Source organism: Cimex lectularius, unplaced genomic scaffold (assembly GCF_000648675.2).
Source record: "Cimex lectularius strain Harlan isolate CLEC.00 unplaced genomic scaffold, Clec_2.1 scaffold8, whole genome shotgun sequence".
Classification (NCBI taxonomy): domain Eukaryota; kingdom Metazoa; phylum Arthropoda; class Insecta; order Hemiptera; family Cimicidae; genus Cimex; species Cimex lectularius.
The window spans coordinates 3,583,118-3,608,492 of record NW_019392656.1 but is presented as its reverse complement, the minus strand read 5'-3'; the positions used below and the strand labels follow the sequence as shown (position 1 = coordinate 3,608,492).

The following is a 25,375-nucleotide window of genomic DNA, read 5'->3' as shown; positions in this document are numbered from 1 at the left end:
AATAATATTGATAAAAAAAAGATTTTAAAAATTATATTTTCCGTTTGCAAAATTTTCATTCCTTGATTAACTTTGGTTAAAAAAAACACATAACTTCATTTTTTATACACATCATCTATATATGTAACCTATTTACTTAAAAAAATAAATTATTGGTTTTATAATAAAACATTTTATTGTATAAATTAAACAATGAATTATATATTAAAGCATCTATCTTACAAGTGTAGTAGTTATGTTAGTTTAAACAATTTCAAATAAATGCAAAATATTTGTTAAGAATTTGCAATGATGGCTGAAGTTGAAAGTCAAAGGCATCCTACCAAACAATTATCTCTTTTTTTATTTTAAAGAAAACGTCAAATATAACCTTGCTTCTATAGGTAAAACATTGTAAGGTGTATCTGAGGGTTGTATGTTGGGTCTTCTTCGCTACCTAATCTTGGGATCTCCATCAACTCGAGTAGGCTGAATTCTTATCTCCCATGTAAATTGAATCGTTGAGTGAATTGAAAACCAATGATTTGAAATTGTCAATTCCATCTGTCAAGGTTTTGATTATCCATAGCCAACTTGTTAATCCAATAATTTCTCAAATCCTTGACAAAATATACACCCTCATTGCGATCTCATTTATTCAATATGCAAATATAATTTGCTATTCTGAAAATTGACCCTACACAATTAAAAAATCTAATAAAAATTTCTTAAAACCCTTCCAGTGAAAAGTCTTTAGAAAAATCACCAACACTCCTTAAAATGTCTTCAGCATTACCTACACAAAGATGTGGTCAACCCATTTTTGTCGGTAAAATTAAAATATTCAGAATTTTCTTTATCCCTTAAAATTTGTTTATTGTTTTGTGACAATTAAGACCTGGATGGGCACGTACATTATCGTCTGCTAGTTATTACAAATTGTAGGGATCATACCAGTATCACTGAAAAATTTACATGTTGTAATATTAAATTTTATAGACATAATCTGACCACAGAAATTTAAAAAAAAAATCAATTTAATCGAGTGGTTTTTTTGTTTTTTGTTTTAGAATGTTAGAAATGTTAGAAAACATTTGATTGTTTTTTTTTTTCATTTTATTGTTATTTAATTTTATTTATTTTTTAATAAAAGGTAAATACGTTACTTATTTACATTTATTTGGATGTTTCAGGACTTTACACCCATCATCAGATCTTAAATTGTATTAAATTTATAATTTATTAATATCCATATTGTATTTTAAAAGATGACTATCTTGCATCGAAAGGGTGCATGGCGCCAAGATGGATTAAAATTTTTTTTTTTCTTTTTAATGGGGCATCTGACTGCTTGGTCATTTCAGCCCTGATCGTGCGCCTGCGAAATACATAAACATTATCAATAAGCACTCACACAAATAAATACATTCACACCTATATTCAAGTAGTACTCAATATTCCTCCATCAACCTGGATACAACTACAAACTAATCTAATTGTAGTCGATGGGGTACTTTTATAAATATTCCGCCATCGACCCAAGACACAGCTCAAGGGGCGATGGGGATGCTATTCCACCATCAGCCCTTCCCCATTCACTCTAATAAATACACTCACTCATACAAAACACAGAAACAAAAAATACATATTTTCACGGCTATACCATAAAAAATTCAACAAGTTTCAACATTTCGCCATCTGCTGGGTATTTTATATAAATTACTAACTTTATTACCCGGTGTTGCCCTGAGAGATAATAAAAAGTGTTATTTTTCTTATTTTGTAAATCCTGACTCTTATTATTTGTTATATACCCATTTTATAGTCTCTTAACCCGTCCGGCACAAATAAAAACAAAGTGTGAAAGTTTCATCGAAATTGGTTCAGTAGTTTTCGTTTTTACGATTAACACACATACGATCATTCACTTTTAGATACAGATATAAAATTACTTGCTTTATAACCCATGTCTTCACATAAGTGAAAAAGCAATATAATTTTTTATTACTTAATATTTGCAAAAAGTAGGCATCACATGCAGGAATGTGAACTTGGTGGTGTTTGTCGGTCTGCGAGTAGATAGGTACACTGACAATTTTACTTGGTTTGTCTATTCTCGCAAGTTTACAATAATCTATTCACAAGATATTTTTGTCTGTATTTCTATAGTTTTAGTTTCGTTTTTTCCCACCATTTATATGCTTTATTGTTTTTTTGTTTGTGTATGTGGCTTCAAACTTCAGCAGACGGTTTTCACCGCTGTGTAATGGTCATTTGCTTTCTATATTTTGTTTTGTTACTAAATAAACATTATTATTATGAAGCTTATCAACTTTATGCCATGGCCACCTTCCTCCATGCCAGTCTTCACTGAAGATGGTGTCAAGTCAAAACATCAGTCCAACGAAAAATTTCTTAATTTCAATAATTTAACAATAGATTTTTAATGATTTTTTTGCTGTTTGCTGTTAAGACCACCTCTGAAGCTCACCAACTGATTATTATATTGGCTATATATAAATTCAATTTAGCATTTGTTTATTCAATTTCCATCCAAGATCACGGTATTCTGACAGCAAATCTTACAATGAAGCTTTGGTTGTGGTCTCATGAATTTCAATAAAAAATTTTTTTTATATATTAGGTTGAAAAATATTAAAAACGTGTCCGAGGGTCCAATGAACCCCTGGAGGCCAAGAAAAAATAGATTTAAAAATGACCAAAAATTGCGTTCACAAATTAACCGCCCTATCAGTCGATTTTAATGAAATTTTAAGCCAAGTTAGAACATTGAAAAATATTAGTCTCGTATAAAGGGGTTTGGCAAAATTAGACCAGGAAGTCCATAATAAAATGTTAAATATTGTAATCACTGCATGTTAAAGATTGTGTATTTTGGTTCTGCTAAAGGCTAAAAGTTAATTTCTAAATATGTAAACTGAAAAACAGATTCCAAATTAAGATTTGATTACTTCATTGCTGCGATGTAAATACAGAAACAATGTAAATAAAATAAATTTAACTATAAGACCATCCTCTGGGTGTGAAGTATGTCTTTTGAAATTATTCGTCATTTTCGTCAAGTGGGTATGAAAGTAAAAGAAGCAATTTTTAACTAGTATTTTGTATACAATTCTCATGAGCATGAGGCAGATGTTTTTAGCTATTCGGATTTTTATTTAATGCAAGAACTGTCTATTAATCGTCGAATAAAGTTAATTAAATACATTTCTATTTTATCTTTGTAGGTCTATTTGACTGAGGTAATTAAATAAAATTCTCATAGTTGACCGTTTTCTACTGGTGGTTGTTCAAATTGTGATTAAAATCCGTGTCAGTTGATTTTTGGGTCACCTGTTTTTTTCAGAAAATTATTCTCAAATTAATGAAGTCAAGTACTAAAAATTTAAGTAAAAAACAAAAAAATCGAGAATAAATTTTTAGTATGTATTCATTAACTCTTTCGACCTTAAAAGTTGTCAGGAAGTGCCCTATCCAACGAAGCACGGTTCTATACCAGCTCCAGCACTGCACCAGCAATCAGAATGATAATTCGAAGTTGAACTACAGCAGCAAGAGGCTGTTGGAGAAAAAGGTGTCTGACCACTTCCTTCCGATATCAAGGCAGGCTAGCAAAGCGAGCACGGTGAGTTTCGACAACATCCGATTCCAAGTGGAATCAATTTTCAGGGATGTGAAAATGAAGGACATGGCAACAGGACCAACGGAGGTCTTCTGGTACAACGCCGTGAGCTTGGTACCAATAGCGTTCCCCTCATTGGCTTTCTTGCTTACCGGCTTCCATCCCAGCCTGTTTTCTTTGCAAATCACTTACAGCGCCATTCTCCTTTCATTCCACGGCGGGACCAGATTCGGACACGAGCTGGAGAAGAAAGAAGCGATGACATGGGAAAGCGTTTCATGGTCCTTTGTACCATTTTCCCTCGGATTGTTGAGCGTCATGCTTCCTCAAGTCCTATGCCCGATCACACTTTCTGCCGGTTTTCTCTTTTCGGCCTATGTTGACCTTACTTTGAGCAAAATGCCGACTTGGTTCAGAGCTATGAGATTAGCCTTTGTTTTTCCCGCGGTGCTATCTCTCGCAATCGCATTTTTATGGAATTTGTTCAACTAATATACATATTATAAGTTGTTTTGTTTAAACCGGATTTCTTTTATTACTTTTTAGTTGTATTTAAATTATCTTTAGTTGAACGCATAAAAGCCAACCATTCGAATCAAAACTACTTTTAAACTGGCTTTTCTGTGGAAAATCACCGGAACCCCTAGGGTTTGATATGACCTCTGCTGTTGCAAACCCCTCAACAACCCTCGCTATTTCGCGTATAAGCTTACAATAACAACGATGATAAGTTTTTAAATACTAATGTTTCTTCACATTTGCATCCCACTAAAGCGGGTCCACGTTCGGGAATTTAAATCCAGCCTAAGAAGCATAAAAAAAAAAAAAAAAAAAAAAAAAAAAAAAAAAAAAAAAAAAAATCACACATTATATAATATTTGCTTAAACAGAATGAGCGCAATGTATATAGATGTGAAAGAATTTATTCTTGTGAATATGTATTGAATATGTTGTTATATTTCGCATGTGCTTGGGGCTGAAATGACCAAGCAGTCAGATGCCCCATTAAAAAAATTAAATCCATCTTGGCGCCATGCACCCTGTCGATGCAAGATAGTCATATTTTAAAATACAATATGGATATTAATAAATTATAAATTTAATACAATTTAAGATACTGATGATGGGTGTAAATTCCTGAAACATCCAAAGAAATGTATTAAAAAAATAAATCAAATTAAATAATAATAAAATGAAAAAAATATATATTTTCTAACATTTCTAACATTCTAAAACAAAAAAAAACCACTCGATTAAATTGATTTTTTAAAATTTCTGTGGTCCATTTATTTCTACAAAATTTGATATTACAACATGTAAATTTTTCAGTGACACTGGTATGATCCCTATGATTTGTAATAAGTAGCAGACGAAAATATACGTGCCCATCCAGGTCTTATTTGTCACAAATAAACAAATTTTAAGGGATAAAGAAAATTCTGAATATTTTTATTTTACTGACAAAAATGGGTTGACCTCGTCTTTGTATAGGTAATGCTGAAGACGTTTTAAGGAGTGTTGGTGATTTTTCTAAATACTTTTCACTGGATGGGTTTTAAGAAATTTTATTAGATTTGTTAATAGCGTAGGGGACCTAGCTGTTGGATGCCCCTGCAATAAAAATAATTTATTCGTTATATTAAAGGAAACAATGAAATTTTTCATTATTTAGTTTCTTTTAAAAGATATGTGACCGTTTGGCATCTCAGGTGACTCCAGTACAAGGTTGAATCTGTGACTTCCATCAGATTCTGCGGGGGAAGGAGGATAACAATGTAAGGGAGATGATCCTTATAGTGAAATAAAATAAAACTATAAACATTCTTTAAATTAAAGAACAATAATAATAATAATGGTTAAAAAAGGAAAACAGTACTCCCTGAAAGGGAGCTAGAAAAATCCAATGTTTATGTTGGAGATAACAGAAGGTGTTAACACTTCCACGGATAAACACAGACTGGTTTTTAAACTTTAATTATTAATTAGTTCATTTTAGTTACATATTTCCATATGATTTTTTCATTAATTTATAGATTATATTTAATAATAATAAGAACTTTATTATTATAAGTTACATTTTTTACATAAACATTGTTAGACACAAACACCATGGACCCACGATCATCCAATGGAGTCATTTCACATTTCTTTCTGTGTAGTTTTAACTTAACAACATAAAAAGAAAACTAATTACTTATTAATTTATTAATAAAATGAAATAAGGTAGGTTAGCATCCTAACAATTTAATCTATATTAATTGAATGCACTTTATGAATCAGCATCAAAGTAAAGTAGTTCAAAGTAAAATAATAATAATAATAATAATTAGACTGTTGCTAGTCTGACTCCATTATTATTATTATTATCCAAACCTTCTATTTTAGGTTAACTATATCTCTTCTGAGTGCTATAAAGCTCTGACTCCAAACATTCACTCGTAATCTAATTTATCCTATTGCCATCCAAGCTTTAATTTTTCTTTAAAAATTCTTAATTCAGAAGGCCAAATGTATACAAAATATTTTAATTGCATAAAGTTTAATAAAATTATAAAATTTATTTCTGTTTCTTTTTTTAATTTGAATTGTGAATTTTTGTTCCATAATTTAAAAATTCCCCGTAGGCTTGTATGGCTAATAATAATAATAATAATGGAGTCAGACTAGCAACAGTCTAATTATTATTATTATTATTATTATTTTAATTTAAAAAACAACTGTGTTTGAAGGGGTGAGCTTAGGCTAAAAGCAACTGTAATATTTTTTCAATGTTATTTTGAGAAAACCAGGGGGATACTTGAAAATATATCAAATGTTTACCATTTTCTAAACAAATTTTACTAATTATATACACTGAGTAACAAAATTATAGTCACATTAAAAAATCACGATTTCAACAGTCAAAAATGATTTCTTTTGCCATTAGAATATTGTTCATGATATTAATAGAAAATTAACTCTGGAAATGGCATGATCTGATAATCTTATACAAATGTACATCTCAATAAACAGTATTGTTTTGATTTAGCTGCGACAGAATTGTAGACACACATTTTGTTTATGTTTATTTTATAACTCCAAAGGTTTATTCAGTACAGTATTCACTGTACCGTGCATTAGTAAAGTGATTACTGTGAGTTGATTTGGAGCAATTCAAAGTTATTTTAAAATGCCCAAAGGAAGATTTTCTAATGAGGAGTGCCGGTTGATTCACTTGCTCAATGAAGAGGGAATGAGCTGCCAAGATATCGCCCGACGCATAAAACGAAGTTTTTCATTGGTATCGATGATAATACGACTAGGTGAAGACTACAGAAGAAGGCATAGCTCTGGAAGACCTCCTTCCTTGACCAGAAGAGACAAATCGCACATCCTGCGCGTTGATTCAAACAGCTTTTCGACTGCAAAAGCCATCGCAGAGAAGGCAGGTGTTGATGTTTCTGTTCGAAATGTTCAGAGATTCCTTAAAAAAACTGAAAACATAGTCCGAAGAAAACTGAAACGCAAACCAGCTCTGAAACCCCACCACAAACTAGCCCGTGTCAAATTTGCTGAAATTTTGAAAAATGAATATTATTGGCGAAAAGTTATTTTTTCTGATGAAAAAAATTCAATTTGGACCGCCCGGACAGATACGCATACTACTTTCATGATCTAACTAAAGAAGAAAAAATTTTGTCATGGCGCCAAATGAGTGTGGATCTTTGATGATTTGGGGTGTATTGGGCGTAATAAAAAAGGGAATCTTTGTTTTCTTAAAAAAAAAAAAAAAAAGTCAATTCAGAATATTACAAGAAATTACTGGACAAAGAAAAAACTAGTTTCAGCGATTTATGCGAAGGGACTCCAACATTCCAGCAGAACAACGCACCCATACACAATGCAAAAATTGTTAAAGAATGGTTTTCACAGAACAGAATTGAAAAACTTGAATGGCCTGCACTCACACCAGATTTGCCTCAAGATTTTATTCAAAATTTGTACCAAACCATTCCAGAAAGATTACTGGAAATAATAAAACTGAGTGGTAATGGCACAAAATATTATAACCTTGTTTTAAATTGATTTTATCCCATGTGTCTATAATTTTGTCGCAGACAAAATCATTTAATTTTAGAATTTTAATAATTTTTTTCTCTTATTTACTGAAAAATTAAAGTTTAATGAAGAAAAATATTTATTTCATGTGTTTTGAATAAATATTTGTAGTACAAACCCATTACATTAAAAAATCATAACAATTAGGGGTGTGTCTATAATTTTGTCACTTGGTTCTATATATATAATACTAATTATACAGTCTATATCAGTCCAATAAGATTTATTTTCAAACATGAAGGGATTTTGCATTTTTATGGTACACTTTCTCTGCATAATCCTCCACGGCTTGCAAGGTGGATATGAAAGCCCTCTTTTCATAGGCGTCCTGCGGCTCGGTAAACTCTTTGGGTAGCGGCCTCGTGTCTTGGACTTGGAAGTCTATGTTGAAGTCCGACTTGAACAGGAAAGAGGTATCCATATAGGCCGTCGACTTGACCCTCTGGGTTATATCATATTCGGCTAAAATAAATGAAAGAACTGATTAGCTTTAATGCCTACGGAAAGTAATCGGAGAATATTTACGGTATTGTTCATCATCTGAAAGAATGGGATCAATGTTGAAAGATTCGTTCTGTTTATTGATTTGTCTTTTATTATCCTTCATATTAAAAATGTACATGACTTTGTTTGCATAATATTCCACTGAAATAATGATTATAAACAATAATGAAATGTAGGTCAGCTCTTGTTTATTTTAAAGTATTCATATTATATATTTTAGAAATTAAAAGTTTCAGCAATTAATGTATATAATGTGTGGTGTTTATTATGTATATAATCCTGATACCATTCAAAGCCATTTTTTTCTTTTTTTTTTAATCTACAATTTGCATTATAGATAAATATGGTACAATGACATAATTCATGATGGTTGTACCTTAGTTGTTTAGTACATTTGGAAGGGCCATGTCAAATTTTTTGTTCAGTTTAAACAATTATTATCACATTTAAGAATTTGTATTTTTTCTTTAAAGAGGGAGAGAGTTCCGCTGAGGAGGGGAAAGGACCAACATATGACCACTAACGTTATGCAGATTTTTTTTAGAGCTTTGCGGCTAGAAAAGTACATACGTATCTGTTTTCGAGACTTTTTTCTAAGCTGCTGCAACCTTTCGATAACTTTTTTAATTTCCTTCCACTGAATCGACAAAACTGAAAATAAATAAAATGTGACTTAATCAACTGGAGAAAAAAAAAGTGTAATTTTTCTACAAATTTACTTAGAATAAGCCATTTATTGTAATTTATTCAGTTGTAATAATTAATTTTACAATTTATTGTAATTTTGAAGGAAACATCGAAGTAAAAGTGCTAAATAAGAACAGTAAAATAACATGTTACCCGGCACTTCTATAAATTTAACTGGACGAGCAACCAAGAAGGCAGGATCTTTAGCACGATCTGAAAATATTTTTTATAAATTGAGTGTTATAATAGTTGTTTCATAATCATTTTCTGACTAAGGCTCACCTGCTGTTGATCTCCTATTAAATGGTCTTACTCCATTGGGTGGATAAACTTCTTTTTTCCTCAAAATGAATGCCTCTAAGTGGTAATAAAAAAGTAATTTTATTTGCATACATATTTAAACAGTGGTTTTTTTTGTGAATAAAATTAGATTGATTTAAACTAGAGGGATTTGTATGACTGTACCTTTTACTGGTTTTCCTCTGAATTCGTTTATTAAATCTGCAAAATACAAAATTGAGTAAACATTTCATGTTAGTTAATAGTTAAATTTTTCTTGATGCAATTAAATAATAGGTAAATTTAAATTTTATATTGTCAAGGTGTCAAGAACAATTTGTTTCTCAGACCAGCATCAACTTTTTGTAAGTTGCCATGTCAGAAGCGCTTTGCCAAATTTAAAGATATCTTTATAATAACTTTATAAAGACTTGAATTAACTTTGAGAAATTATAGACAAAAAATCAATTCATTTATGAGTCTTTGAGATTTGCAAACTTTTAAAGTTTTAACATATAAAAAATTTAGAATAAAAACTCAATAGTTAAACGACTTACTTAGTAGCGCCCTTTGCTCTTCATTTAATTCTGAGTCTAACATTGGTTCTGAAATACAATCAAAACCATAAACGAATATTTTGTTATGTACAACATGTAAAATTATAACTTACCACATTTTTCTGTCAGCCCTATATAATACTGCAATCCTTTATCTGTAAAAAATGAACTTGTTACTTACTTTAACATCTTTACTTTTTAATATTTAACGAACCATTAATGTAAGTTGCGTCTAAAAATGGAGCAATGTCTGAAAGGAAACACGATTGTGAGAATCTTTAGAAACTGTAGAAAAATCAAAAGGAAATTACTTGGTCCATGCGACTCTTCTTCCACAGCCTCTTCATGATCATTATCTGGAGCAAGTGAACCACTTCTACTATGTTCTAATTCTAGTTCTTCATGACTGCCCTCTTCTGATTCATCTTCAAAGTCTGTTTGCCTTTCAGATGTTTCATGCGGTGAGGGCTCCTCAGCTTCGACATTCAAAAATTCTTCATTGACCATTTCTTCTTCTTCTTCTTCTTCTTCTTCTTCTAGTTCTTCTCCCTCTTCTTCTTCGAATAGACCTTCTATATTTACAAAAAAAATATGCTGGAGAAACATCTATGATGCCTATGATTGTTTACAAGTAATTAAATTTTAATTTTATAACTCACCTTCTTCAAGTAATCGCTCTCTTTCCAACCTTTCCCTTTCTAATCCTATTGATTGTAAATTGTTCATGTAAATTGTACAGTGTGAATTTTACTCTGCCTAAATTAATTTGCTTACTTTCTTGTTCTTTTTTTTGCTTAATTACAATGTCACCTATTTGTACCAAACTTAAGAAATCCTGGTCAACTGAAAATGCACATTTTTTAGTACGGATATCCATTACTCTAATCAAGGAATTACTATTGTTTGATTTGACATACTAATAATCTCTTGAAAGACATGTCCATGTACTAGCCTTCTTATTAGACTCAAAGGGAAAAGCACCAGGTCGGTAAGATTCAACAAATCTTTGGATTTCAAAATATTAGGCTTCACTCTCCATTCTCTCGTTTTTTTATCAACATAGACAGGTTGAGACATAAATAGACCAAGTGGAAAACCATAATTGCCTGAAATAAAGATGTTTAAATAGAAAATCAAAACAAGGGGATTATTCGCTAACCATCGCTGTTGATTCCTGCTGATAATCGGTTGTCTTTTGGGCAGGGATCATACCAGCTTTCAAGTGTGTCTATTGTTGCTTTTATCTGAGATATGTATGTCTTTGTGTTCATGTACATAAAAAGATACTCCTGTAACATATAAGATAAAATTTAATAAATAATACCAACCGGTGCTTTAGCTTTATATCACTTAATCACCTTCTGCCTCCCTACATAGTACCACGTGTTTTTCAACCCTTTTACTAAATAGTCTTGCCTCCTGAGAATCCAGTTGTCTTCTCCCCAGTATTCGTGCTTGAACTCTTTTGTAATGTCATCCATCGTTTCGAAATCTTCAGGTGGCAAGTTGTTCTTGAACCTCATCAGATTGTAAAGGACATCACCATTGGCGAGATCTACACAGTGGCTTAGCCCCACGCAGCCCCAGACGATGCTCGTTTGGTACTTGAAGTGTGAACGAGGAAGACCAGTCGCCTGAAAAATAATCGTTTAAAGAATCATTATTATTCATTAGATTATAAAAAGCAAACCTTTGCCATGTATGAAGTTGGCTCTAGAGCTAAGTGGCTAGTTATTGCTACCACTTTGTACACATTTATTGAATTACAAAAACGAGCGAACACACTGGCGATGAAACAACGATAGTCCATGCATGTAAATACAACATGGACATCTTCATTCAGGAAAGGCTCCATCGTTTTGGCCAAAGTTTTGTATTGGTAATAACAGTATCTTAACTGCCGGCTCAATTTTTGATATTTCCCCCTGGAACAGGTTTTAGTTTAAATTGTTAAGCCATAATTAAATTTACAACTTACTTTGATTCATCCCCTAGGAAAATGAGAAGCCTAACGCCTTCTAATGCTTTTTTCAAGTCGTTGAACATCTTAATGGTAGACCTTGCATTAAGAAGGCCCTCCATATAATTTAAATCCTCTACTTTGTCTTTTAGTTTTTCAAGTTTTCTTTCGTCCTCGTCGTAAAGATGGATTATTGTCCCATGTTGATCGATGCAAAATCTGGCCCGGAGAAGTTCGTATATTAAAGTTGGAGTCGCTTTATGACTTGCACCGATTATAGTAATGACAAAATATCTTTTCGGCCTCGAGCTGTCCAGTTTCTCAATATACTCGTCAAATTTCATTTGCTGTAAAAATTTGAATGGTTAAATAATATGGCACCATATTTAAATTTAATACTTAATCCAGAATTAAAATTGTTTATGGTACATAATAAATTGCTAACACTGATGGTCTACAAGAATCAATCTATGTATACAGATCTGTGTACAACTTGTGTAAAAGTGGCAAAAAAGACATTACATCTCACACATTATGTATAATTGACAGGTCACAACACATTTTTATACTAATTTGTACCATCTTATATCTTACTAAAATAGAAAATCTAGAGGTATGAGATTTTAAAAGTACTAAAATTTCTGATAATTTCACACTAATTTAAACATTTTTATTAAATAACTCATTGAAATGTAACCATTTTTATTTATTAGACCTCAACTTAAAAGAAATGTTCATTGAGCATTATGACACAATCGCGATTAAATTGCTTAAACTTAAAGTGTATTTTCATTAGCACTTTGCAGTTATTTAATATTTTGCTAATATCATTTTGTACCAGGGGATGAATGAAGCAAACTGAAAATAATAGTTTAAGCTAGATGATATAGTTGTTTATGTTAAAAACATTATCAAACGAAATTGGGCGGCAAGATGGAATGTCTGTAGAGATAGTATGAAAGAAATTAAGCCATTTGTACATAAGTGGCCAACTGAGGAACTTGAGAGAAAAGAACTTGTGATTCTCTCTAGATTGCGAATAGGTCACATCAGGCTAATCGATAATAGGCTTTTAATAGGCAACAACCTTCCAACTTGTCCTCGATGTATGCGAAGTGATGTACGTATCATTCTGACAGTAAAACATATTTTGGTCGACAGACCCAATTTGCAACCGTTTAGGCAAAGGTATAACAATTTCGAGTGATTTACAGGAGTTACTGAGTCCTCAGTTTCTCTTTCGAAGAGCACTTTTCAGCTTTCTCAAATTTATTGGATTTATAATGAGATTCAGACCTTTCCCAAATTGTTATACCATTGAATGTTTGTCTGCTAATGTTTAAATGAGAGTTGTGCGTGCAAGATTTTTTTTTTCAGAAATTTTTGAGGCTGCCGGAGCGGAAAAATGAAATGGAAGAAAATACAAATTGCGGGGTAATAAACTGCAATGCCCAAAATCGCAATTTAAATAAGAAAGATAGCTCCCTTAAAAAAAAAAAGGATAAAGGAAAAGAAGTGTTATTGTGTTTCGTTTCTTATTATTGTTATGTAGAATTAGTTTATTTATCATATTTGAATGGAAGAATAAAAGGATAAGGATGAGCCTATACTCATGCTGAGAATGTTGCTAGTCTGACTCCATTATTATTATTATTATTAGCCATACAAGCCTATGGGAAATGTTTATATTATGGAACAAAAATTCAGAATTCTAATTTTTTTTTAAATGTAATTTAAAATGGGATTTTTGCATACATTAACAATTTTAAAAGGATAAATTAAAGCTTGGATGGATAATAATAGTTTAAAACGGCTAAGGCTTATTAATAATAATAATAGTTTAAGATGAAATTAACTAAACACAACCTCAAGGCAACTATTTCATTTCAATTTTATCGTTTCTTTTGGTCTGACTATCTTCATTTGGTTGTTCAGTTAGAAGCATTTTGTCATTTTGCAATAATCAGTAATGAGTATGTGCCTTTCCAACTTATATCCTTATGCTTCTTTCCAAACACACCGAATGATAAAACATGCCCAACAGACCAAACCAATGAGGATAGGTAGATCAATATAATTAGTAACAATTAAATTTCAGGTACATCGCTCCGCAGACAACATGGAGAACGCTCGTAATTTATTTTTATTGCACATATATAAATAAAAAAATCACCTTAATACTGGAAAAAATTGGTTGAAATTCAGAATCATATTTTGAATGGTGTACCAAAGCAGTGAAAAGCAACAAAACTTGTCCACATAATTAATAATTAAGGCTTTTAATTATAATGATTTGCAAGAGTAAGAATAATAAGAAAAAGATAATCATTCAATTTATTTATCTCTTGTTCAAATTGGATCAAATTTAGCCAAAAATTTCTACTTCTACCAAATGTTTAAGGCATGTTTGTATATTTTAAATACACACATAAATATTACTAAATACTTTTAATTTTTTTAAATTCAATTAAACAAAATTCCCTCTGTCTGATTTCCACAAATGACATTTTGTTTGTATTTTAAAAATATCATTGCAACATGCTCATGTTGTAATGACTTATGCTTTATTGAAATATTCAAAGAATTTAATAGTTTCAAATGTTCCATGAAATCATATGTTATACATATGGGAAATGTTGAAATTTTTATACATAATTACCCAAGTTCATTAGTTATGCAAAGAACATAGGTGAAAAGTGGAAATTACGTCGATTGTCTTTTTGGCTACGTTTTCAGCCCGCGCTCTTTTAATCGGCCTCAGGACCTTGTAGGTTTCATACATGTATTCAAGGAATGTGTCCAGTCCTCCTATGAGATCTTTTGGTCCTCCTTTGAAGCCGAGCTCGACCCAAGAGATCACGTCTTCCTTGTGCTCCTTCCAGTTGTTTTCCTTGCACGTGTTCTCGAGCCATGGCTAAGACAAGACAGTATTTTTTATTAAAAAAAAAAGTATAGACAAAAATCTAATCGGCTTACCGTGTAATCATCGGGCAATTTTCTGATGACCCTATCCTCAAAGAGCCGGCCAAACTTCTGCTTCGCAGCCCAAAGAACGCTGTATGCGATGGCTAACTCTTCTGAGTCGGCACGTCCTGCAAGAACAATGGTCGTCATGTTAGATAGTTTGATTTTTCAAATTTTTGTCATAACACTCCTGGGAATAAACAGTGCTACAATCAATGTTCTACCAAAAAATAAATAATTTTTTTAACATGTGACTTTTCTTTAATAAACTTTTTTTGGTCAATGCACAAATACATTTAAAATGTAATGTTTATTGAGAAATAAGTTCTCAACTGTGAAACTATAATTGGTCTATTATTTGAAACTTTAATTATCCCTTAAGAAATTGTTTTTCTTTTAAAAGGTGCAATAAAAGAATATAATTTTAAAAAGTATATTTTGTTGTTGAAGTGGTGAATAAAATAAACAGAATATAAATTTTTGTTCATCAAACAGTGTAGCTTTTTTTGAAAATATACTTTAGCAGTTTCGGCAGCTTTTGTACTATTTTCATGGTGTTTATTAGAAATATTAATTAGAAATAAATAAATATTAGTACACCAGAAGGATGATTTTTTTAATCTTACTGTTTAGTTATTTGTTATAAAGCATGCTTAGAGATGTCAGGAGATACCAGTGAACCACAATGGAAGAATTTGGGGAACCAAGCAGACTTTGCTTCCTTATAAAAACTAATTATAATCTAAAACTGTTACAAAGGTCATAACAGAGATGTAGATAAAAATTATTCTCAGTGAAACAAACTATGGATCAGCAGTCGATAGATGGTCTTCGGAGGACATGACTAGTAGAAGAAGGGTCATCCCCAACCAATTAAGGATAGGCCATGTTGGGTTGACCCATGGATACTTAATTTTGGGCTAAAGCTTGTATATATGCACGGCTGCAGAGATAGGTAGCTCGATATGCCCCACCTAATTGATTGATGCAATTCCTTCACCCTATATATTAAGCGCCTAGGAATGCCACTTATAAGATTTGCACTTGATTACGGCAGTGTAGAAAAGGTAAATGTGGAAGTTTTTAATTTTCATGAATAAAATTTTCTATTTACCTTGCTGCTTATGATTCATGTAGACAGTTTTTATTTTATTTTATTTAGATTTAAAACCATTATATTTCATGGTCCGATTGACCAAATAACTTCTTTCAATTAATTAATCTTTATGTAAGGTATTGGTTGAAATGAAAAAGTTAGTCACGAGCAGGATTCGAACCTGTATGAGAAATGACAAAAAGGAGGGAAAATTCGAAAATTAGGTTGAGATGTGGAGTTGGTGTCCGAGTGGATCAAATCCATGATAGCTCAAGTGGTTAGAGCAGCGGCGTGTTGAACTGAAGGTCGTGGGTTCGAATCCCACTCATGACACTAACTTTTCTATTCAACCAATACCTTATATAAAGATTACTTTAAAAGCTACATTTCATCACTAATCATTAATATTTATTTATCACACTTACAAGTTTTTACAATACAATTTTTAATTACGTAACATTACTATATTTAATATTAACATTAATTGGTAGATTGGTTAGATCAGTATAATCGGATCGCATTTTAAAAGATCAATAGGATAAATAAAACAAGTGGTAGATGAATAAAATATATTACAATACAATAATATAGTACACAGCAACAAACGTTAGGTTTCATAATAAGTAGATAGCAATATTATCTAAATTGCATTAAGGTCAGTCTTTATTAATATATATTACAATAAATGTTATTGTTTATGTTTTAATAAGACAAAATAATTTGTTAATTTCTTTAATATATTATAAGAAATAACATTCACCAGCAGGAATTTTCAAGTTCAAGAAAAATATATTTTTCCTGTACAACCCTGACTTTAAAAACCATCCTATAACCACATTAAAGCGCTAACCAAAATTTCTGATTTCAAAATTCCACCTTAACAAAAGAAAACTGTCAGGTAGAACACTCGTTCTGACTATAACCAATGTCAGTTTTCAAATATTTACAAAAAAACATTAAATAAATAATAAAAGATGGTTTAGACTTTGGTGGGGGTTTCATATTTGAAAATGACAGCAAACATTTCACCGCCCATCCTTTTAGCTAGCCATTTGTTCTTGATGACCGCCGCTTTGAGGCTCTCGCATTTAAATTTGGCCTCAAGGTTAGTATGAATCGCACGGCCCATACCTTCAATAACAATCAGATCCACATCGACCATAGACTTCGCAAGTTTGTGATCCAGCCGACTGAAAAATGAAGAAACCAATAAGTATTTAAAAACATAGATTATTAAATTTATTTGTGTAACTGTTAATAGATAATTCCTCTACTTACCTCAAATCCAAGCATGGACCGTTCTGCGCAGTTTCCATAGGCACAAGCCTTTTCTCTTCAGTTGCTTTTTTTAAGACTGGACAAATTGAGCCAGCATTGGTCAAAATGACCTCAAGTTCTTTAAAAGTTACATCATTTATTGCTGGCCCAGAATTAGCACAAAGTATCACCTGAAACAAATTGTGTAAGTAAAAAATAAAAGTTTTACTGTAGACCAGGTATTTTATCTTTCATTAAAATAAGAAGCTTCAAATAAGTTTTTTCTTAAATATTTTTTACAATATTATTATTTAGTTTGTGTAAATCACAATTAGTTACAACAAACCTTGGTGCCACGGGATAGCAGGAATCTAGCAAAAGGTAAAACTCCCAGAACGATGTCGACACCACTATTGTCTATGAAAATCGCCGCTTTACTATGCGGTGGCCCCCTCAGGCGATTGAGCCACATGTCTAAGTGATCGATCACCCAAGGCCTTCCTTGAACATCGATCGGAAATAAAGTAAACTTTTATCCTCCAGAATTTCACTTTCTACCTGGAATCTTACTCCGGGCCTCGGCTAGGCCGAACTTCTCCTTGCCCATTATGTCGACTATGGCTTGTGCACCCCAGTCGAACATATTACCGGCCAAGAGGCCGAGAACAAGTTCATGCTCAAGTTCCTTTAAAGGCAATTTATCGAGGTGTTGAAGACGGTCTTGAAGCTGTGCAAGTGCTGCTTCGTTCTCATTTTGTTTGACCTTAAGCAATTGTAATTAGTTAGTACAATTAATTTATTGTGAACTAAATTGTAAATAATTAAGAACTTACGAGTAAATAAGGATCAGGAAAATCAAACTCTTTCATACAATGTTGGATTGTTTCAAGCAAACAACGAACGGTCAAATTACCATAAGCACTAAAAATAAATAAAATAAAAATAAATACTCATTTACAAAGAAATTTATAATAAATACTGGCACATGAAAATTTTTATATTGAACAAAGAATATAAAAATTAAAATTTATTTACAAAGGATGAAGTCTAAGTTTTTGTAGTCTTCTCAAAAACTTTTCCTTGAACTGGTTTGCTCTTTCAACCGCAGTTTTACTCTCAGGTTGACTTTTGATCGCAGCATCTGCAAATTTCCTTATGGATTCTTCAAAGCAGTCTAACCAATACACCCTGAATAAGTTAAAAAAGTTAGCATCCTTTCACAAAATGTTGAATATTTAAAAACAAAATACCTTGCTTCGTGGTCAATGATAAGATCCATGGTGTCTGGAACGTAGTGAGCCGTGTTGAGCAAAAGAGGGCAGAATTTTCTCTGTACTTCTCGATCAAGTTCCAGCTGGGCGATATTCCTCGATTTTTCCATCGAATCCATCCAAATGGCAGGCTGAGGTTCAAGGGCAGAGCTCCCGGCATAATTCTCTTGCCAAGAATAATTTTCACCTAAAGGTAAACAACTTTTTCTACATCAAACACGGATTAGAAAGAACTGAACTGTACGACTGAGGAAATAAACATTTGGTTAATGTTGAATGAAAATTCCTTACCACATTCTTCCGTTCCTTTTAAAAATGCACCTATTGCCCCAAGATAACCCTCATGGCGGAGGAATAGGCTTTGCACTTTGCCTTTAGACCAATAATTTATAGAAAAAGATACTGTGTGCATACTTAATGGATGGTTTCTTAAAAAATAACCACCAAAATAAACCTAAACCAATCAGTTAAATAAAACTAAATAGAAGAAAGTTAAGTACTGACAAAAAAGGACTTCTACACATACCTTATTTAGATTATGCATCATGGCATACAATGATGCTATTTGACCAATGTCATTGCTAATAGTGAATAGCAGACTTCGTACCACATCAGCATCTGTGCAAGTTATTGCTGAAACAAAAATTAAACTATTAGCTGCAAACCTTATTATACTTATTAAACAAAACTTACTCTGGCCTTTCTTCACTGACTGGCATATTTTTCCAAAAGCAGATGCGATCAATTCACTGTTGAGCCCATGAGCTTTGTAATCGGCTCCATAGATGTCCTTTACAAGCATATCAGTGTTTCTGTGGTCACCGACTTCTGCGAGTTCAAGCAGCTCGTCAAATTCCTGAGACAAAACTGTTTTTTTATTCAATTTAATTTCACTGTGGGAACGAAAAAAAAGGCATCATTGCAATTTGAATTTTTTTAAATAAACAAACATTTAAAATTATGTTGTAAGGGTCCCTAATAAATAACAATGACTCAATTTGTATTTTAATTATGTTCATTATAAAATATTAAATTTATGGAACTTAATTTTTAATTATTACCGTGGCTTTAGTTAAAAGAGTTCCAAGACCCCAGAAGGTCCCACCACCAGTTGCCGTGCCACCAATCCTTTCATAGCAGTCCTCAGATTCTACCTGAAATGCAAATGAAAACATTGTTGAAGCATATGCATCCCATTAAAATAGTGCATTATTACCTTGAGTATGCTAACACCGGAACCAATATTTACCAGCATATAAGGGAAAATATTTTGGTCGGTTGTTTGAAATTCATATTCGGGATTGGCATGCCGATGAAAAGTGAAAGCTTCGTCACTTATATTTTTCAACAGAAAATTGCAACCCTTTACCAAACAACTCATTTCGTCTTCCTTCTCAACCCTTGAAATGTACGAATAAAATCTTCCATCTTGGCAAGTGTATTGTAAATAATTTGCGCTTACTTCAGACCAAGCTTTTCTTGTATTGTATTGGCATATTTGTAAGCACCGCCTCCTGTCGCTTTTATTATCTTTCCCATCATGCTTTCTTTTGAGCCTACTAGATTTGATTTGATAAAATCCAAACAGTGCTCTATGTATTTAGTCTCAAATTTAACAAAATGAAGTCTTGCATGTTCAGACACCTCGTAATAATGGTCCTAAAAAATCCAAAGTCTTTAACACTTAACAAATAATTTCTATCAATTTTTTATATTTTTTTCTTGTCGATGATTCTTACATCTAATGAAGTCATATCCTTGTGAATACTACAATAATTAGCACGCCTATAAGACATTGTGGAGAAATAAGCAATTTTTGTTAAGGAGCCTCCTGCCAATAGAAACAAACTCATATTTTTAAAATTATATTTAAATCTATAACAATTTTTAAATAATTATACAATATATGTATATTAGTTTATAACAGTAAGCATTGTTAACTTTTTAGTAAGGCAACAGAAGTTGTAGTTCATACACAAGTTCATAAAACCAGATATATTTTTGGAAAAAAGTGGCTCCATACTGTATGAACTGTAAAATAAAGATTCTGTTGTACAACTATTTTGATTAAATTTTAAATGAAAGATGTTGAAAAACTAGAATTTTATTTGAAAATGGATTGATAAAACGAATAGTTTGGCATTAAAATATTTGTGAAAGTGTGTAGAGATTAGTGACCATTAATCGATAGTTATTCAGATATCGTGAGATGCGGTCGGGTGTGATGTAGGTTTCAGAAAAACATTTTCTTTATCGTGCCAACGTTTCGATCTTTTATTGAGATCATCTTCAGGGCCTGGGATTTGTGAAAGGTTGTGTTGAAGTTTGCGATGTGACAAGCATTATCTCAATTGTCAAGGACACGTTTGGTCTATCACTAAAAGATAGTGTCTTCATGATTTATCAATAGTAGGAGGTTCATGTCTGATTTATTCTATTTTTCTTATTCAAGTCAATCCAAACTTTTCTCCACTGATACTATATACATCTTTTGTTCTTTTGTGGAAGCCCTATGATTCAATCTACACTGTGGAAAGTGCTTTTTCCCACAAAACTAAGCCCTTTCTCTGGTGCCTCTTTAGACTTTACGCACTTCCTTAGTGCAAGAAATGTATTACCGAAGTAATAAGTGCTGATGTCTAAGGTTTGTTTTTTATAGGTTGACATGTTTCTGCCTCTGCTTTGACCATCTGAAAAATCATTGACCTAAATGCATTTATGCATCTTGACTGCGTACACGCTATCCCGGTTCAAAATGGGGTACGAGTCTACCCAGGCATTTAACCCCTCGGGTCTTGGTCGCCCACCCTGCATAATATATGCATCTTTAGCTTGTGCAAACTTGCACACCGAAACACAAGCTATACTCTGCATATGCAAAATGATCGGCCCAGTGCATTGTCGGTGATTTAGTGTGTTTGTTTACCCTTGCACTCTCTTTCCAACTGATCAGCCATAGTAGATATTCTAAGTGGAAATAGACAGATGAGGTTCAAAATATAACCAATTTTCAACCAATCAAAGAATAATGTTTAATTATTCCTAGGAAGAGCTGGTTTGACTCTGAGGACGGTTCTAAGATGGGAAACCGACCAATGCCACCCTAGGTCATTACAGACATAATTGTCCAGGCTCACAGCATTGGCCAGGTAGTGTACACCACCAAACCTTTACTGAGCTCTTAGAACTAACCAAATTCGCCGGTCTAGAACTGCGGACTATGACACTACAGCATGTTTAGGACAGATCATTCAGGGGTCCAATGACAACCCTCTTGTCATTCTCTGGCGGAGAGATATGTTGAGATGGGGTTGTCTTGACAAAATGGTAGTAATACTCTGGGTACCCGGAAACATCGGGCTGGAGGGCAATGAATGTGCAGCTGTGGCTGTGAAAGCTGAGATGTATCACCCTACAGACTGAAAACCAAGGCGATCCGGCCTGGTGTGAGCTGTAAACAATATTAAGAAAGCATTGGTACCATCAGTCTGAGACGCTCTTGCTAAACTGTGCAAAAATGAATAGGGATATTTGTATATATTATTTTTATTCTATTAATTTTAATTAAATTAACAGATATATTCTTGTTAGTTGGATAAAGACAAAAAAAAAAAAAAAACAGAAAATTTGTTAATCCTCATTTTTAATAACAGATTTACTTAAGAATAGTAAATGAGAAGATTACTCATTTTGTAAATAAACACTTTTTCTAGTCTTTTCTCCATTTTAATCCAGTTGTATTCTCTTTAACCATGGAAAGGCATCATCTTGAACCAGAAGTTCGCAATATTATTGTAAGAATGTGTCATCGAGGTCACCGGCAAGTGGATATCGCAGAGGCAGTTGACATTTCTCAGTGTGGTCTCCCAGGATAGAAGTGCCAAGGGAGGACATAAATATTGTCATTGCTGCAAGACTGGTCCTTTCCATAGTGCCTGCCAGATCTTAAATGAAGTATAAGATTTTTTGGCAAGGTCTTTATCACCACAAACGATTCGTAATTATTTGTGGGAAGTTGGCCTCACATCGTATGCCCCTTTGAGATGGCCTGCAGCAACAGCCCGCCACCGGCAACTCAGGAGAGTAGGTGAAGTGAGCGCCTAGAAGAGAACACCAATTGGAATGCTGTTATCTTTACTGATGAATCACGTTTTTGTCTGATAGCAGAAGAAACTGGAACTCACTGTTTCCTAAGCACTGCAGCCTTCTGGTTTATTGCACTTTCTTAGTTCCTTAGCCTGTGGATTTGATCCTTCTTTTAAGGAGTATTAGGTTATTGACTGTTGCTACAATTCCTTTACCTGAGTTTTCTTTGTATCTCAGGTTATGTATCCATTGAAATGCGTTTCACATTCGAACTTGATATGGGTGGCTGTTTCTTACTCCTCATTGTACCTAAAACTGGGATCATCATTGAATATACCCATATTGTGTTCTCAGATGCTAGTGATCGGTGTATCACTCCTTTGAGTTTAGCCTTCTATAATTCTAGCAGTTAGTTTGCCAGTCTTGGTGAGGGTTGTTTTAGCACAAGTTTACTGTGTTCGTTTTTGTTATCCTGAGAATTGGTTCAGGGCAACTATATGGTCTTGCAGATCCTCCTCTAGCCAGTGGGTCTGCTTTTTCGTTTCCCACAATTCCCTGTGTCCTGGAACCCGAGATGTAAGGTTGTTCTGTTTTCCTAGGTTCTTTTAGAGATTTTGGATGCACTCACTGACCAGTTTTGGTCTGATTTTTTTACATACTAATGCATTAAAAGCCTCTTGGCTCTGAAAGGAAGCTACCTTTTTTTAAGATTTTCCAAGGGATAAGCATTGATGGTATGTATTTCAGTTTAAAAGAGGTGTACTTCGCTAATGAGTTTGGTTGCCCATGTTTTGGACTTAACATGCTTGATCTGGTTCCTTCATGTGTTTTGAGCCATTTATATCTGATGTTTTCCTGATTCTTTCTTCACCTTTGTAGTTTGATGAGACTTTATAGTATGATGTTTCTGATTTTATTAATGAATGCTGTGAGTCCGAAGTGTTTAGTTCCCATCCACTTTGAGTGTTTCTGAAGCCTAAATGTGCCTTTTCTTGCTTCTCCTTGTATAAATATTTCCAATGGAAGTAGGATTAGCAGAGTTTGTATAATGTCTAATGTTTGGCAGCTGGTTTTTGTTGAGCTTTGGTCCATCAGATCAGCGATCCAAAGGTTACTTTGAGTCTTATTAATGCCACACTGGCCCTTACCATAACAAGAAGCAAGTAGGCATAGCCACTGATATAAAGACAGCCCTTGGGCACCCGAGTCAATCATTAGGCTCCTATTCCATTTCTTAAGCGAAACAGGTGTTTCCACATGCATAAAAATGTACATATTGTATGTACATAGTAAATAACAATGAAATTTTACATTGAATTATTATGTCATACATGTTGATGTAAAGCTGTGTACCCATAATGTTCGCAAACCAGTAGTGCTCTGCGATCCTGTAACCGCTTCAAGTGGAGACGAGGTGGCGAACACGGCCGCTCCGCAAGAGATCTGCAGTGTTCACCCGAACGTGGAAGGATTAACATGTCGTCCAAGATATATTCATCCACTATTTGGCTGAAGATTACAGAAGGTCCCGTCGTTTTTGGCGAGCATATTTATTTAAAAAGAGAGCTAACCATGCTTCCCGTTGGACCTAAAATTCTAGACCTAAATTGGAATCTTTAAGATCCCGATAATAGGTATTTTAGGGACAGTTCGATAAGAACTAGATATTTTTTCTCCGACCACTCCATGCTTTTGGAGATTGCACTATTAGGTTACAAGAGTGGTACACACTACATAAAGTTCCTCACTGCCGTCCACGAACCTACTGTCCTACTGTGCTCCCCTTTGAGTTCGCCCAAAAACCGACAGCCATTGGAACGCTATCGAATGTTCGCGAACTGTTACACACTCAGAGTGCAGAAGCGTACACACTAAAGACGAACCTGGTTCGGGAACATAGTCGGTACGCAGCAGCTTAAGACTGTTTGTTTGAACTGATTAATGAGAGGGCCATAGCTTAATATCAACTACCCAAACAGCTTTCACAGTGTGTGGAGGGCAATGACTTTATTGTTGGTAGCTCCGAGGGGAAATTAAAAGATAAAATAGTGTTTACACGTTTGTCCAAATGCAATTTGACCACCTTTAGAAATTGTCTGTGCGTTGTTTTGTGTTTTTATTTTTAGTGACTCAACAACTTGATTGCTCAATCACTAAAGATGGAGTTCGACGGAAATAAAGCAAGAATAAAGGATTATCTTTAAGCAAATGTTTAATAATTATGGAAAAAAAACCTCGCAATAAACAAGTCAATATTTTGTGTTTTTTAACGCTCGTAAAAATAAAAAATAAAATAAAAACTTTTAAAAAAGCCATGATTGCCAATGCCAGTGGAAATTGTTTGTTAAAATGCTGGAATCGACGTCTCACCTATGTCGATGGCGAAACGCTTGGCCTTTTTCAAGTTCCTGAACACCTTGATCGTCTCTGGGAGCTTGATGCTTTTCGGCGGAGCTTTCTTGTCCATGTTCTTTGGACTTTGTCTTGGGCGGTTCAAGTGGAAAAGTGCTCCAGGCTGGACTTGAAGACGTGCCTTAAGCTCGAACCAGTCTGTAACCTCGGTTATCAGAAACTTCAAATTGAACGCCTTTCGTGCCATTTTTGAACAAAGTCCTGGGTACTCTTTTGTTACACGATCCACTCAAAATAACTCTAAAAACAAATTTCAAGAAGTTTTTAAAACAATAAAAGTATTATTTAAAAAATTTAAAAAAACTTTTTCAGGGCACACATAGCTAATTCTGACATATATTGCAGATTGATAACCGTTTTAACAATTACCACTCTTTTTAAAAACATATTACACTAATTTTAACCAATAATATTTTGTTTCCTTTCTACCACATTTCTACTTAAACTGACACATCAATAAATTTCAAATAATTTAACATTTTTTAAAATTAATCTTATATCCTGCTGTTCAAAATTGAAAGGAGAAAACATTAATAATTAATATCTTTTCTGTTGAAAGTATAAATTATTTTATTTTCATTA

At 33.1% G+C, this 25,375-nt stretch overlaps 3 protein-coding genes and 1 long non-coding RNA gene across 6 annotated transcripts; 2 read left to right on the top strand and 2 right to left on the bottom strand.

Moving 5' to 3' along the window:
• The first annotated feature begins 3,329 nt into the window (after nt 1-3,329).
• On the top strand, nt 3,330-4,143 carry LOC112126174. The gene has a single exon (XM_024224737.1). It carries the CDS (start codon nt 3,425-3,427, stop codon nt 4,112-4,114), a length of 690 nt encoding a protein of 229 aa, XP_024080505.1. The 5' UTR covers nt 3,330-3,424; the 3' UTR covers nt 4,115-4,143.
• A 3,783-nt stretch (nt 4,144-7,926) lies between these two features.
• Nucleotides 7,927-14,918, bottom strand: LOC106664642 (putative malate dehydrogenase 1B). Of its 2 annotated transcripts, XM_014390559.1 has the most exons (19): nt 14,684-14,918; nt 14,415-14,621; nt 11,726-12,054; nt 11,438-11,672; nt 11,106-11,381; nt 10,907-11,036; nt 10,665-10,853; nt 10,522-10,590; nt 10,407-10,451; nt 10,059-10,319; nt 9,962-9,997; nt 9,861-9,902; nt 9,748-9,795; nt 9,377-9,412; nt 9,194-9,268; nt 9,065-9,124; nt 8,795-8,875; nt 8,246-8,365; nt 7,927-8,182 (listed from the first exon to the last, which is right to left on the bottom strand). In XM_014390559.1, the coding sequence occupies exons 1-19, from the start codon at nt 14,819-14,821 to the stop codon at nt 7,950-7,952; spliced, it is 2,610 nt and encodes an 869-aa protein (XP_014246045.1). In that variant the 5' UTR covers nt 14,822-14,918; the 3' UTR covers nt 7,927-7,949. The 2 variants fall into 2 exon arrangements, with proteins under 2 accessions (XP_014246045.1, XP_014246046.1); XM_014390560.1 differs by having other exon boundaries at nt 14,367-14,872.
• A 1,433-nt stretch (nt 14,919-16,351) lies between these two features.
• LOC106664570 (pantothenate kinase 4) lies at nt 16,352-25,329 on the bottom strand. 2 transcript variants are annotated; one of them, XM_014390416.2, is made up of 15 exons: nt 24,752-25,329; nt 20,035-20,126; nt 19,758-19,954; nt 19,512-19,695; nt 19,357-19,449; nt 18,989-19,151; nt 18,822-18,928; nt 18,587-18,749; nt 18,275-18,482; nt 18,060-18,212; nt 17,858-17,945; nt 17,583-17,787; nt 17,371-17,525; nt 17,046-17,215; nt 16,352-16,957 (listed from the first exon to the last, which is right to left on the bottom strand). In XM_014390416.2, exons 1-15 carry the CDS (start codon nt 24,978-24,980, stop codon nt 16,747-16,749), a joined length of 2,418 nt encoding a protein of 805 aa, XP_014245902.1. In that variant the 5' UTR covers nt 24,981-25,329; the 3' UTR covers nt 16,352-16,746. The 2 variants fall into 2 exon arrangements, with proteins under 2 accessions (XP_014245902.1, XP_014245904.1); XM_014390418.2 differs by lacking the exon at nt 20,035-20,126 and having other exon boundaries at nt 16,353-16,957; nt 24,752-24,840.
• LOC106664572 lies at nt 20,537-21,859 on the top strand. The gene is made up of 3 exons (XR_001340204.2): nt 20,537-21,285; nt 21,342-21,444; nt 21,505-21,859. It is a non-coding gene; the product is annotated as an uncharacterized LOC106664572 (long non-coding RNA).
• Nucleotides 25,330-25,375: the final 46 nt, after the last annotated feature.

Bases quoted from the DNA above. Each gene is read 5' to 3' on its own strand.
- LOC112126174 (XM_024224737.1), top strand. From the start codon at position 3,425: ATGTATTCATTAACTCTTTCGACCTTAAAAGTTGTCAGGAAGTGCCCT.
- LOC106664642 (XM_014390559.1), bottom strand. From the start codon at position 14,821: ATGACGACCATTGTTCTTGCAGGACGTGCCGACTCAGAAGAGTTAGCC. The intron at 14,622-14,683 runs GTAAGCCGATTA...GTCTTGTCTTAG, and splicing joins AATTGCCCGATGATTACACG to CCATGGCTCGAGAACACGTG. The intron at 8,876-9,064 runs GTAACATGTTAT...ATTTATTTTCAG, and splicing joins TAAATTTATAGAAGTGCCGG to TTTTGTCGATTCAGTGGAAG.
- LOC106664570 (XM_014390416.2), bottom strand. From the start codon at position 24,980: ATGGCACGAAAGGCGTTCAATTTGAAGTTTCTGATAACCGAGGTTACA. The intron at 19,450-19,511 runs GTAATAATGCAC...TTTGCATTTCAG, and splicing joins CCGGTGTTAGCATACTCAAG to GTAGAATCTGAGGACTGCTA. The intron at 16,958-17,045 runs GTAAGTAGAGGA...TTCATTTTTCAG, and splicing joins GGTCCATGCTTGGATTTGAG to TCGGCTGGATCACAAACTTG.